Source organism: Egretta garzetta, unplaced genomic scaffold (assembly GCF_000687185.1).
Source record: "Egretta garzetta isolate BGI_Z169 unplaced genomic scaffold, ASM68718v1 scaffold136, whole genome shotgun sequence".
In the NCBI taxonomy this organism is placed as follows: Eukaryota; Metazoa; Chordata; class Aves; order Pelecaniformes; family Ardeidae; genus Egretta; species Egretta garzetta.
The window spans coordinates 5,258,278-5,273,045 of record NW_009260066.1 but is presented as its reverse complement, the minus strand read 5'-3'; the positions used below and the strand labels follow the sequence as shown (position 1 = coordinate 5,273,045).

The 14,768-nt window shown below is 36.8% G+C and overlaps 1 protein-coding gene across 6 annotated transcripts in view; it reads left to right on the top strand.

The window, feature by feature from the left end:
• MEF2C (myocyte enhancer factor 2C) overlaps positions 1-14,768 on the top strand; it is a 125,074-nt gene that overhangs the window by 52,427 nt on the left and 57,879 nt on the right. For all 6 annotated transcript variants that reach the window (XM_009641153.2, XM_009641151.2, XM_035896630.1 and 3 more), the window contains exon 3: positions 7,689-7,892. In XM_009641153.2, the coding sequence (XP_009639448.1) occupies positions 7,689-7,892 (204 nt within the window). The remainder of the gene's footprint in view (positions 1-7,688; positions 7,893-14,768) is intronic.

The window sequence follows — 14,768 nt, the reverse complement described above, 5'->3', positions numbered from 1 at the left end:
TTTTATCCCTCTGATCATCTTGCTCATTAGTTCTGCTTTTTTTTTTCCTGCTTGTGAAGCATGCTGTTTTCAGATTCACAGTTAAAACTGAGTTGGGCTTAGCTAATGATTCTGCATAGCGTTTAAAACATCTCTTTCAATTTGTAATAAGCTGCTGGGAGCTTAAGTGTTACTAAATACCATAGGAAGTGTACACTTCAATGTGAAAGTGCTTAAATAGTAAGGCACCCTTTTTAAGGTATCACGTCTGTTAATTCTATGGGGTATGACAGTAACAAACACTTGCTCCTTAACTTTTTCATGTGTAGACTTTTTATCATTCTTTGATTCCAGCAAATCTGTAAAGCTATAAACCAAGACTTACTGCAGTTATCAGCTCAATAGGGAACAAATTAAAGCAGATAAGTAAAGTGAGGTTATGGGGCAGGGGAAGAATATCCTGGAGGGAAATGACCATTTGCAGGAAGACCTAGATTTGTTCTACTGACTTCGATACCTAATGCTGCTAGTTTCAAAACTAATTTCAGCCTCGTATATCTATTTTTAGCTGTGTTTCAGCTCTATTTAAAAGGAAAGAGTAAGAGACTATCGGCTGAATCAGAAACTCCCCTGTAGAAAGAGAGAAGAGCCTTGCATATTAGTGCTAATGAGCACAAGTTAGACAGAAAGCTTTTTTCCACCTGTTTCCTGATATTTTCAGTCTTCCCTCATGGCGTGACTTCATTTTATCCAAGATCTGAGATTTTATGATATTTTTACCTCAGGGAAATATTTTCATATGAAATCAGAACTGCTTAACTATGCAACTAAGCATCATCCTGTTTAATGAACCTTTGTCTTTAAACATCACATGCTTTTTATCTCTTACATGTTTGAATTCCATCTCTGGCTTACATTAAATTGCACACAATAAGGCATATACGTGGAATGCAGCATTACAGTTAGGCTTTGGTCCTGTTTTCTTCAGAGGTGAAGTTAGGTTTCTGTAAGCAAAGAATACACCCCAAGTTTTCATGACTCCTAAACTGTAGTGGCGTGTACAACTCTGGCAGCACTTTTCAGGTTTATGCCAGACTACCCGAGAAAAAAAGTTCTAAGAGAGCTGGTGAAGTGAACCATGAATTTCTAGAACATACTATATTTAAGGTTAAGTATGCTTGTTTTACAAATGTATGTTCTGAGCATAATTTAGAGTGAATTAGCATAAGGTAAATATTTAGGTCAAATTACTTTTAATTTGAAGTGTGAGCAAGAAGCCTAAGTAAAGAGAGTGCAGTAGCGAATGAGGCATCTGCCAACACAGCAGAGCTGAAAAACAGCGCAGACACAGGCACAGCCTTGCTGTCTTGCAAGGAATGGTTTGGAAGGCCCTGGGGGAGAAAGAGCTGGAGGTGGGAAGCAGAACTGAAGCCATTGTGGAGAGGAAGAAGTTACACTCTTCCTGTTATGACAGGAAATGCAGACAAATGTGCTTCCTGACCATTTGCTCAGCAGGGAATGAAATATTCTTTGACCTTTACCTTACGAACATTTTAGCAGCACAGAACTAGTAAACATGTTTTTTACCCTAAACATCTATTTGTACCTGCCAGAACTGGTGATAGTATACCAAAAAAAAAGAAGTCAGCTTTCTTGTATATTGCATTAGCTACTGTGTTTTTGATAGAGATGATGTTTTTTGCTAAAATATGTACGTATCTGTACCTCAATATATAATGGACCTAAGCTTATCTCTCTGATTCAACAAAAAGAAATGAAGTATCAGAGAGTAACCATTATTATTCTTGCTTCCCTGTCTGGTTTTAGATCTTAATTTGTAAGTTAAAGTGAGAAGCATATTGATACTGCCTAACCTACTAATTTCTGAGTTGCTATATCATCTGTTAATTAACACATCTTCCAATTATCCCTCCTCCCTTTACTTACAAGGAAGAAAAAAGAGATCCACTATCATGTGTCATATTTGGGCAGACTGAATAATATCACTATTCCAAGTATTTATTTGATCTGTTATTTATGTACTAAAATACTAAAAATGGAGCCTAAGACACAAGTACAAAACCTTCCTTTTTATACAGATTAATCATGAACATTTTATTTGTTATAGCTATAATTTTAGAGCATCCTGATTAGAGCTCCTCTTTATCTGGACTATTCAGCAAGCAGTAGCTCAATACGCTTGAGGCTTTGCACAACAATAGCTCTTTTACCAGCATAAATCACTGCTGTCTCATCCCTGTAAGTTATGCTGGAGGGTTATAAGAACATTGAAGCAGGCTGCTGAAGGTCCTTCACTGCTCTTTAAAGGGTCTTTCATTTAATGCGGCGTGCCCAGCTATGGCATAAAGAAAGGTCTGTCTAGAGCGGATCCTGCACTGGTGCTGCTTCCCAGTCCCACTGAGGGTTACTGTAAGGATTTGTTGCCTCTTGAGGAGTTATTTGGGGTTTCAATGTATGATACGATTAGGTGCCTGTCAGTGACATTTTAGTCAAGAGTCCCTTGGTTTACACATGGCCAACTTAACTTGACTTCATTATGTTTGAAGTTATGTACATTGCTCGCGTAGTACCTCCTATTTGTCACATACATCATATCTCCCATGCTTGTTCTAGTCCCTGTGTCAGAAATTTAGACATTCCAGATGAAATAAGAAAAAACAGAACAATACTTCTTCTTGACTAGGCAGCGTCTATATCAGATAATTCTGTGTATCAGCGTTCCCTGATTTTTGCTAGTCACTCATACATATTTAATGGCAGGAAATGTATTTAGGAAAGATTATGTGCAAATTCCCTGTTTCTCTCATTTTCCTGTATCAGCAGCTATATATCTTTATAATCAGGATAGGAAGAAGTAAGGGGAACACTGATCTTTTGCCACTGGCTGGACTGAACTGCTTGAAAGATCACAGGACTGCTACTTTCAAACCATATAATGCTAGCACATGTTCTGCAACCGTTAGTGACAGATACAGAGTGCCATTATGGCTCAGCCTCTCGGAGTATGTGCCATTTCAGAAAAAGTACTAGAAGGACCTGAATCAAAAACAGAGATAAAGTGAAATAAAACAATCCCAAACAAAATTCCACCAAAAAATATAGAAAGGAACAAAGACTGCATTGCAACAAAGATAAATAATGTATCCTGAAGGCTTTGTTCATTAGGTGGGAGAATTTATGGCTGCTTCTTTTCCTCTACTGAGATATTAACGTCTATAAGAAGCACATCCTTGTTACAAATTTAGCTAAATAAAGGCTATTACCTGTGGCCACTGTTACCATTTACACATACACACACACACACATTTAAATTTAACTTTCAGCATGTGAAAACAATTTATACTCACCACCAAGCAACGTTACCTTCTAGTTTATTTAGTTTCGGTAAGTTTTACCTGCTAGCAATTAAACAAGAAAGGCTGCTCTGGGCCAAGTTTTCCTCTAAATGAAGCATACCACAGTGTGTGATATGCCCACTTGAATTCAGGCTGTCTACAGCCCCACTTACAGACATTGCAATGACTAGTCCATGAACCACCTCTCAGAAGACTCTTGCAGCTTTATGCATGAAGAGCTGGTGGAGAGGTGTTTCCATGGTGTTGAAGACAAGCAAGAGTTGAAGTGGGAAAATGTCTTTTTAACAACCCTCTTTTGTCAATGCCTTTACTTTAGCGCATACAGTGGGTTTCACCTTTAGTCAGAATTTCATCCAAACTGCATACAAATCTCACCTTGATTTATATCAAGGAAGTTGGAAGCTGGCTACTTCACTGTTGTGGGTTTTTTTTGTTGTTTTCCCAGTACTTGAAAGCAGCACCTGATGTGCTCACAGCCTATAAAGTCATCGGCATTTATGCTTCTTCATATACAAAAATGCTGCAGACCTTAGTAACCTGCCTTCTTGGTACCACAAATTTTAAAAATAACCTTTAAATAAGTAAAATAGCCGTAGTCCTAAGACAAATAGTAATAGACTAGTGGGTTTCCAGCTAATATGAAGGGATGGAATTGGGTTATTTTTTTTGATGTTTCAGAGGTAAAATGGTGCTCTCCACACACTGTTGTTTTTGCAATACCTATAAAACCATGCATAAAAGCACCTCATAACAGTATTTAGAAACTGTGACAGTGTTCCCAACCTTATTTTATATACACATGCTTAAAAAGGTTTTAAAGACAGTTGAATGCTGGCCTCTCATCTGTTCCACTTCCTCCCTCCATTCCACTTTCATTTTCCCCAGTTCTCACATTGTCATTATAAAAAATATCCCCCAGAAAGGAGGACTTCCTAAATTGCCTATCATTCGCCTAAAGAGGAGAAAAATTGTGAACTGAAAAACGCTTACAAATTAGCAGTGGTTTAGGTTGCAGGGATAATTAATCATATCTTGACTAATATTGTCAGGAAAGAAGATGTAGAGATTTGATTCTTGCTGCTAAAAAAAAAGTTAAGTATTAATCAGATATTGAAATGCATGCATTTTTTTGGATGTTCTTTTTTCAAATATGTTGATGGATTGTCTCTCTGTATGTGTGTTTTCTTTCACTCTCACTGGTGTTCTTTATGTCAAATGACAAAATGACATTGTCCCTTGTTATATGATGCTACCATGACTGAGAACTTTGAATGCAGTGTATGACAGTAAGGCTTATGTCACCACCTGGATTTTTTGTTACTGTGGCTACAGCTACTCAAAAGCTGTGTTCGTGTGGACTGTGTGTGTCTCGTTCATTCTCAGCACTGAGTCAGTTCAAGTGTAGTCAAAGCTTCTTAAAAGCGTAGGTTGCACACTGCCTTCCACCTAGACAAAAGAGACCAAACATTTTAAATAATTTATGCTAGTTTTCATCACTCAACAAAATTTCTGCTATAGTAAAATGTTATCTATTAGCTTAGACAATATTTATTATATACTTTTAGTTTGGGTGAGTATGGTTAATGTAACAAATGGTTAACAAACTGAGACGCAAAAAAAGTTAAGTAATAAAGATGCTGTCTACTTGTATTGCTCACAAGGTATTTTAGCATATGGAAGAGAAGTATATTCATCTTCCTTATGTAGCCATGTAGAAGAAAGTATGAAAAAAGATCATTGTTTTTAAATGGCTTGAAGAATATTCGTAATCTTCCCTGAAGTTACTGACCTTTCACTATACATTTGAAAATACAAGTTCACCCCTACTATGAACTGTTGTAAAAGCATGATAAATTACATATATATTTGTAAAATATATGTAAAGATAAGCCGCAATGAATGGCGTATTTAAAAAGAAAAGTAATATTCCAGATCACCATAGAAACAGTAGTAGAAACAATTTTTTTAATGCATTTATCAGCAGTGGCAGAAAGCATTATCTGATAGATTTAGAAAATGTTAGAAAGATCAAGGAGTTAAAAACAAATCAAATTCCGAGCAATTAAGATTATATTTTAAAGAAAGAAAAAAAAAAATGGTCTAGATGATTTGTTCTTTTTTTCACTTTCCACAAAAAGGAACTCTAACCAGTACCATTCTGGTGATAAGTATTATGAAATAAGTGTGTGCTATGCAGCACAGCTGTGTGGTTATTCTAAATGTTCAGGAGCACCTAACAGTAAACACAAACAGTGGCTTTAAAGATATTTCTGTACTGGAGTGTACTTTGATGGTAAGAAGCTGTAACATGCTAAATTCTGAGGTTTCTGTGCAACAGAAACCATACTGTACAGAGACACTCCACCTACTGCACTGTGGTCAGAAAGCTGATTGAAAGGCATTTTAGATGCAGAAAAATATGTTGAGTTAGTACATTTTATTTTCTGTATGTTTAGCTTTTTCTAAAACATGCTTTTATATATGTATGTTTCAACAAATGTATTGCAATTTTCAGTAATCAGAGAAAACATTAAAGGAGTATTTGAAAGACTAGGGTTTTTTTCAGAATGTGAATGAAGTTTTGTTACCTATCTCATTATTCATTCCAAATATCAACAGCCATTGAGACAGACAAATTTAGAAAGAACTTACTATCAATTACACATACTTGAGACCAGTGCTGTGGAAAGTCTGTTTTTAAAATGCTTGAATAATTGTATTTAATGGCAATCCATCTTTTCTTAACAGTATGTTGACAGAGGCTAAAGAGATTGAAATGACAATAAGAGGAATAACATGCAGTATACATTTGGGAGAATAAATGTTCATAGTGTTGGCACAGAGCCTCATCTTTCTGAGATGGACTAGCAAATAGGGATTAGCAATACTTAAAGGTCACGTTTTCCATGGCCTGATGTGCTAGGATTTTAAGGTAATCTGGGGTCGCAGTTAGCATTAACTTGCATTAGGAGCGTGACAAGATAGAACAGCAGCCATATGAACCATGTACAGACGAATCTTCTTGCCTCAGCATTAAAGTGTAGAGGTGCTACTGCTTATGGGTATTAAGGAATGGTAGCAACAAGTGCAGGATTAGGCAGACCTATGAACTTGGTTCCATGCCTGTCCTTGACATATCAAATACCTTGACTACATGTTACGTTTGATTAATAATGGGCGTAGCAAAACCGTATTTTCATCTTATGTTCTCTTGTCACTGAAAATTATTAGAGAAAAAAATAGATGTAAAAAAAATCCTAGTCATCGTATACACTTAATGGAAATTGCATAAATAAAGAAACAGAAGAAGGAGAAAAATTCAACCATACAATTAGCTTAAACAGTTCACGGTAGTTTCTCATTCTGGGTCACATGTTTCACTGGAACTTGTAAGCTAGTGAAGAAAAGAAAAGAAAAAAAATTATTCGACATGCAGGTCTTTCGTTGTCAAAACAGTCCCTGTGGAAAATTATGGTTTTGTACAGAGTAACGAAATTTTTCATACTGCCTAGGTTTTGCATGATGTCAGGGCATTAGCTGGCCTACCGAGTACTTATCAGCATATCCCTATTTTTTTCCTATATAATATGACCTGAAGTCCTTTGTACTAAAAAATGCCAGTTCATATTTCTAAGCATCTAATTTGAAATGAAATAAAGTATGCTACATCTGTGTTTAGGAAAGACCTTGTTTCAAAGGTGGCATTTGTTGCTGGCCAACTATTGTTTGTTCTTCATTCGTGCTTTGTTTTTCTCATTTCTCACATGAGTGTTTGAATTTTTAACACTAGATATTTCTTCAAAACTGTTGTGAGTGTATTTATACGAAATACGTATCTGTTTCACACAACATAAACTCTGTATCAAATAATTTTTTCCACTGAAAATCTAGCAGAAGTTGGGGGGCATGGAATCAATGTCAATCGCTATCAAAAATAAGAATTGACTCCACATGTTCAAACTATTTACAGCCACGAACGAGGTGCAGTTTTAAAATATTGATGGGAAAGATGTATGCAGTATAAAAAGCTTATGAATTTTAAAGTTACAGAGAAAGATGCAGTATAAACATTTCACAGTGCTACTTGATGAAGATGTCCCATGTTTTTTACCTGTATCTCGAGTTTTGTGCAGTGAGAATTAGGTATATTTCCTCACTTACCTAACACACACACATATTCTATTTTGGAATTATATTTATATTTATATATCTGCCGTCTGAACGTGTTCAATTCAAAGACTATAGCAATCACACATTTTATTTCCAAAAAAAGAAGGACTACAAAGATCAGCTTGGGGATTTTTGACGGACCTTTTTTTTCTTTTTTTCCAGGTGACATTTACAAAGAGGAAATTTGGGTTAATGAAGAAGGCTTATGAGCTGAGTGTTCTGTGCGACTGTGAGATTGCTCTGATCATCTTCAACAGCACCAACAAACTGTTCCAGTATGCCAGCACTGATATGGACAAAGTGTTGCTCAAATACACCGAGTACAATGAGCCACATGAGAGTCGAACGAATTCGGATATTGTTGAGGTAAGATTTTGTCTTCTGTGAGGATTCTTTTTTTACTTTGCTCTGAGACAGAGGTACTCAAAGAGAGAGACCCGATCATCTTCCCTGAGGTTGTGGAGAGCAGAAAAGGGGGAATGGAGTATTTGTTCAGGGGTTGGAGATGGTGCAGCAGAGTCTGGAGGGAATCCGTGTCTTTTGTGAGCTGTAAATTTTATCCTGATGAGTCTTGCATGCTCAGGAGAAACTCCTGCGATGGGATCTCGCGCTCCCTGTCGTCCAGCTTTCTGTGCTGCTTTGTCTGTTTGTCCCATTTGTCCCCTCCATGCCTTGGCCACTGCCTCCCAGCTGAATCTCCCCCTTGTCTCCTTGTCTCTCCTGGTGACCTGCTCTCCAGAAAACATTGTGTGCCTTGTCTCCTCACTCCAAAAGTTATAAAGTCCTCCATCCAGGAGGAACTGAAAAATACACTGTAAAAGATGTTGAAGAAAAATATTTGGAATCACTGCTTTAAGGCATTCAAATGACTTGTATAGATTTTTGATTATTTACAGAGGAAGGAGTTTTAATAAAACGTAAGAAAAGTTTATTTACAAGCTGCTCAATAACAAATTTTTCAGCTACCCCACACAGAATGCTGTTACCATAATGTAATAATAACAATATCAAAGCAACACTATCAGAATGCTAGAGACACCTTGCAATTATTTAAAAAAAAATTATATAGGGCAAGTTTTATTTGCAATTGCTGAAAATTATCAAATTAAATTTTAAATGTTCAATTTTAAGCTTCTAATATTTGCAGAAACGTCAGTTTACTTTATAATCATTATTCAAGCCACACAAAATAAATGAAGCTTCCAATTATTTTGTTGTAACAGCAAAACACTCAGAGTGATGGCTAAAAAACTGGTTATGTGATTTATGCAACTCCTGTTTTCAAAGTACCTAACTGACTAGGCATCTAAGGGTGTTATTTTAAAAACTATTGGAAGAATAAGGTCCTGACTTAAAGATCAGTGAAAATTTATTCATGAATGCTACAGAACACCTTGGCCTATACACTTAAATTAATTCAGATCTTTTAAAAGGTGTTAGTTTCAGATTTTTAAATAATCTGGATGCTGTCTAAAATGAGACTTTGGTCCTTTTGGAATCTTCAGCTGGGTTAGTCATGCATTTGAGACTAGCAATGTGTGTGAATTACATACAAAATGGTTCTGATGGAGAAAAAATACTCTATAATAGACATCGTTACACTTGTTACAAGGTGTCCCAGTCACACCACCGTAGATTGGCAAAGACTGCAACCCAGGAGTATATATCACTTTTCTGCCTATCCCCATGTCAACACACAGGATGATACTGTTTTGCTTCCTTCATGACCTCCCAGCAGATTTTCTCCCCCATTAGAAGATGAGGTTCTGACAGCAGAACAAAAATTTATGTGAGTTCAGACTAAGAGGAAAGTACATAACTTCTTCCTCCTCTCCATCATCTCTTTTCCTCTCTTACTTCAAATGTCCTATATAGACATAAAGCCTTTCCTGTCACCTAGCTCTGGTAAGACCATGTCCTGTCCAGCAGAATTCAACTTCTGTCCCCAAAATAATGCCCTGTACTCTTTTAGTGGCAAAAAGCCAGAATATTCTTAGCAGGAAAAGTTTCCTGAGATATCTTTACTTCTTCCTGCAAGATTTCTTGTGGGAATAGACAAATAAGCCAGTCGTTAGGGGTTTATTACTTGCTTCACCATGAATGAATACTTTTGATCATGAGGACTGTGGTTTTTCAAGAAACTTGAATGAAAATGTAAAATTTAAAATAATGTCTGTTTTGTTGTAACTTTGAGATTTTCAGAAAGAGCACCCCCTGCACCAGGAAAGTTCCATTCCTGCAAAAATCATGGGCCAGTTTGGGTAGGCTGATAGGGAATTTTGCATGCAGACATCTAATTTTCTGTCTGTACCCAAAATTCGGTGGGCATCCCTTTTCACTCCTCTAAAAGGAGCCAAATAAAAGTAGGTAATTGAAATAAACATTATTTAAATTGAGTAATCTCACAATAGGCAGAAAAGGCCAAATGAAGTATGCATTTATGGTTTTTTTCATATGTTCTGTCAGCTCTGAATTCAATCATTTGACTGTTTTGCTGTTACGTTTTAAAATGTTCTGCCTGTAATGTGAAATACTTAAGCCACACCAATACCCATACTGTTTGAGGATTAAAGGAGTACTTGTGCATGGCGTAGGTTTTGAACAAGGGTTTCATATTATCATGCCTTTACTTGGTAATTAACATCACAGTTACGAGAACAGTAGAGGAATAGAGCCCATGAAAGTGTGCAGTCTGAGAAATGGCTTCACTCTTAGCATAGTTTGGATATATTTTTAGGTACAGGATATAAATCTGCCACACATTTAAATATTTAAATTGATCAGTTAAACTGACTACATTACACATATTTTCCTTGTAAGGAGTCCATTTTTATTCGCTTTCAGACAGCTAGATTTCACACTTACAAGTTTTTAATCTTGTTCTTCCAGAGCAATCAACAGCAGCTGAGAATCAGACAGTATTATTAAATCTGATCATTTCCAACTAAATGACTGTTCAATATCTACATTTCAGTGGAAGAAAAGGGCATAGCTGTGCTCACAGATTTCTGCACAGTATGAGAGAAAGAAAACTTTTTTAGGTAGACTTATGAAAATTTGAAATATAACTGTCAGCCGTATAAAGGTCTTTAATTTAGAATCCAATTTCAGTTCACATTCAGCGTAATATTAACTATTTAGTTACTTTTTGGTTGTGGTAGAACTGTGTCATCCGTCATTAGAATGTAGTATAACTTCTTTGAACAATCTATATTCATAGAAAATCAAAACAGTAGGTCTCTAATATGTAGTTAATTACTTTTAAGTTAAAGCTCTGCTATTCAAATGGAAAAATTACATGAATTTTCATGTAGGTCTGGCTAAAGCTGTTAATTTTATGAAGCAAATGTTTTCAGTTTAATTACTGGGATTAATTATGTTTAGCATTTCTGAAGGAATGAGTCTTCAGGCCATAATTTGTTATCTGAAGTATCAGAAGACACCAAGTGTCATACATCTAACAAACATTATACTTTTTTCCAAGGCAAAAAATATTTGGCATTCATTTTAATACTTGTATTGCTGTAAATCAAACAATTTGGTCCTACCCAGCTCATAGGTGTATGTTCTGATTACATCTGTCATGATGAAAAATGGAGTGGCTACTATTAAGAGAATTGTAAAGTTTAGTTACTGTTATTCTTTAAGGTCTTTTGTTTTAATGATTTAAACAAACAGCTTATATTTTCTTTACACATGTAGAGTTTTATTTAAATGTAATAAATATAACTGAGATGGTCTTTTCCAGTTGCCTCATTCAAAATGGAGTTGATTAACATGCAATCTGGTATACCTGAGTTCTTTAGATCACAAAAATTACCTACCAGCTGAATGTGTTTCAGTTGTTACCCGGTAAATATACTTAGAACATCCACAGGTAACTAAAAGTCAGTGTGTACTCATGAAGGAGAAAATATTTGCATTCAGCACTTGAGTTTATCCATTTTAAGCAACAGTGACAATTATTGTGAGTCTTACCAAAATCTGTGTGGAGGTTTTATGGTATGTATTAGTTCCGCAAAAAAAATGTTCATTCTGAGACTTCTGTTTAGAGTTAACTGGATTCTTAAAACTGAAGCCTTTATGTCCTCACCCACCAAACCACTCACACCACAGTCGTTCATTCAATTTTGCTTCAGTTAAAAAGTGCATGTTGGTTGCTGGATATAGTAACTTATTTTAAGGAATAGCAGAACCTGTGCAGGCTTCCTTCGACACTGAGGAAAAAAAGATTAATTTCATCTTCATGCTAACTTCCAAGTGCTGTATGTAAATACCAACAACAATATATTCAGCAGCTGTCATGTAAAATCCTGTGATACAATTACTAGAAGATTTGTAATTCTTTACTTTAAAATGAGATTACATTTTCTCTCATTACAAAATCCTGTGGCATTTGGTACACAGTCTTTGGTACAGAAGTAGTGTTTTTACAACTAGAATTCCAATCTGTCCCTAGAAGTTTCTCAATACATCCAGTTCCTATCTATTCCATCAGAAAAAAACTTACCATGTAAGTTTGTTGTTTAACATTATCAGCACAGTTGTACAGGACTAGGCAATAATTACAGCGATGAGGAAATGGGGAAGAGTAAATGTCAGAGACAATAGACAGGTAGGTGCCTTATGCATTTTTTGCATTTATTTAAAATGAGGCCAGATTCTCTCCTTGCTTTTGTAAAACAGAAGTGGATGTAACACAACTTATTTCAGTGATAATTCACTGCCACACTACTGTGAGTAACAAGAACCCAGTGCCAAAGCACTGCTTAGGAGCTCAGAAAGGACATCGCCTGTAGATTGCAGGGGCCATATTTCAGGGTAGGAATACAGGGAAATGTTTTGCATCTTGGCTGCCAATGTAATTACAACCCTAACCATATTACAGAAATCTGCTGTGGTTCTTGAGCTCAGCCATCACGCCTTTGCTGATTTAAGGTGAAAGTAACTGCCTGTTTTCTCTCTCACTGTCCTTGTCACGTCTCTCATGTCAAGGCAGCAGCTACTGTCTCAGCTTCAGCAGACCTCCAGTGAGTTTTTACTAAGTCCTGGTTTTGATTCTGTTTCCTAGACACTGAGTCTAATACACTGATCCTTGCTCTGTGTGCACATAAATCATTCCTCCACAAATCACTAACCACTTCATCTTTCAGCTCTTTCTAAGCCCCCAATCCATCAATTTTTTTGACCCTGCTGCTTTTATTGTCCCTCTTTCTCCAACTGGCTTCTATTCCTCTGCTGGTTCAGTGGTCACTACCTTTAACTCAAGTTCTCCTGCTAGGTCAGCCCTTTCAAATTCATCCCATTAAACATATCTTCCGTTTTCTGGCCAACACACATCCACCTCCTCAGTTCCCCTCTGCCATACCACTAATCACTAGTAGAGAAAAAAGAGGAACAACACAAACTTCCTCCATTTTTCTCTTTGCTAACTGAGGTTCTATGTTATCAGTTCTGATCACCCACCAAATCTTCTCTGAATTTTGTAAAGTTCACTACTTAAAACTGCTGCTTTGCATGCATACACACACATCTGTCTGATCTTTGCAGCTATCTTTTAACTTACACAAAACTCTTCCATGACTGCAGTGTCTTTCCCTTTTCTCAAATATCTCTCTTGCTATCTGCCTTTGGCTCTATCTTTTCCTGGTATCTGGCTACAACTACTCCTTTTTCTCTTTTTTCTTTTTTTTTTTTCACGCTTAGAAGGAGTTCAGGGTCCTCAACAGACTTTTACATATAGGAAGATGTCAGCTCCTGCAATACACTGTCATATCCCTCTGCTTCAATAAAACTTTATCCTCATTTGGCTTCTCAGCTATACATTGTCTTACTCTGTGGGGTTTTTTTCACCTCAATATTTACCAAGCAAACTACACCCTTTCACCCACTTCTCCACTCACTCTTGCAATTTTGCTGTATTCTAATGAACACTAGCAAGTCCTGCCTCAAAGTATGTACAGCCTTACATCAGACGTGGCACAGTAAGAACAGGTAGCAAAATGAGGTGACGGTCATACAGTAACACAATTCTCCTTGTAAGATACCTCAATCCCGTTTCCATAAAACAATGTTTATACCTCTTGTACGAAGCACCATCTTTTGACCATTTCTGAGGGTCTTATCGTCTTTAACTCATCCTCAGTTTCATCCTCCTTAATTTCCTGCCAGTTGCGATCCAGTACATACTTCTTTTTCTGTCTTCCTGTCCCTTGAGAGTGTCATGATGTTGTGCTCTCCTTTATCTCATGTCTCACCAGCTGCTCCCAGTCTGCACGTTAGGGATCCCTTTTCCATTACACTTGATCCTCCTCCATCTTCTTTTCCCTCCTTTCTCACTGAAATTGGGTAAGTTTGGAGAAACTCACATTGGGTGAACTCTTGCTTTTAGTGACACTGAAGACTTCATCAAGAATTAGCCTGAGCTACTCTAGGAGACTTTAATTATCCCAGGGCTGTTGTGATGGGGTTGCTGGTTGGCCGTGGGGAAAAAAAGTAGTTCTAATTTGCAATAATATGTCAGATTTTTAAATAATTTACAAATTATAGATTCTTTTTCATAGATAGTCAGCATCTACCATTGTATTCTTAACTTGCTTTGCATCGGGTTGTACATCTTCATTGCTCTAGTAACTTCTGGTGAATTGACTTTTTGCAGAGTATTTTCCCTTCCCCTAGTGGACTCCAGTATTTGGTGAGGGAGAATGAACTGAGCGTAGCAAGAGAGATGAGTGCCATTTGCAGCAGCATTTTCCCCCAAGGGGAAGAAGTCAGCTTGTGGACATGTGAAATTCTCCCTTCAGATTTCAAATCCTTTGTGTTTTACAACACACAGAGACATCTTTACAGATGTAAAGATGTTAACATGGTAGGGAACAAAGTAATACAAAGCCCTATAGGTGGTGGAATTCAGAATTTTGCTTTTGTGTGTGTGCTTATTGCTTTTTAGAAAAGCATTTTGTTCTAAAAAAATGTGTATCATGAAAACATGCAACCAATGATAGATAACGATGAATACAGCCACAGGTTTGTAGAAGAACAAGCTTGAACTGAAAATCCAGTCGCTCTTAGTATGACCACCAACAGAGCGTTAATAGGTATGAAATACTGCTAAATCTCCTACAGGCTTGAGGACTTGAGACTTAAAACTTCATACAGCTTTAGCACGTTGGAAGCTTGGAGTCGATGAGGGCAGCACTCAGACAGCAAAAGGTGCATGCATGTGGACAGGCGACGTGGGCA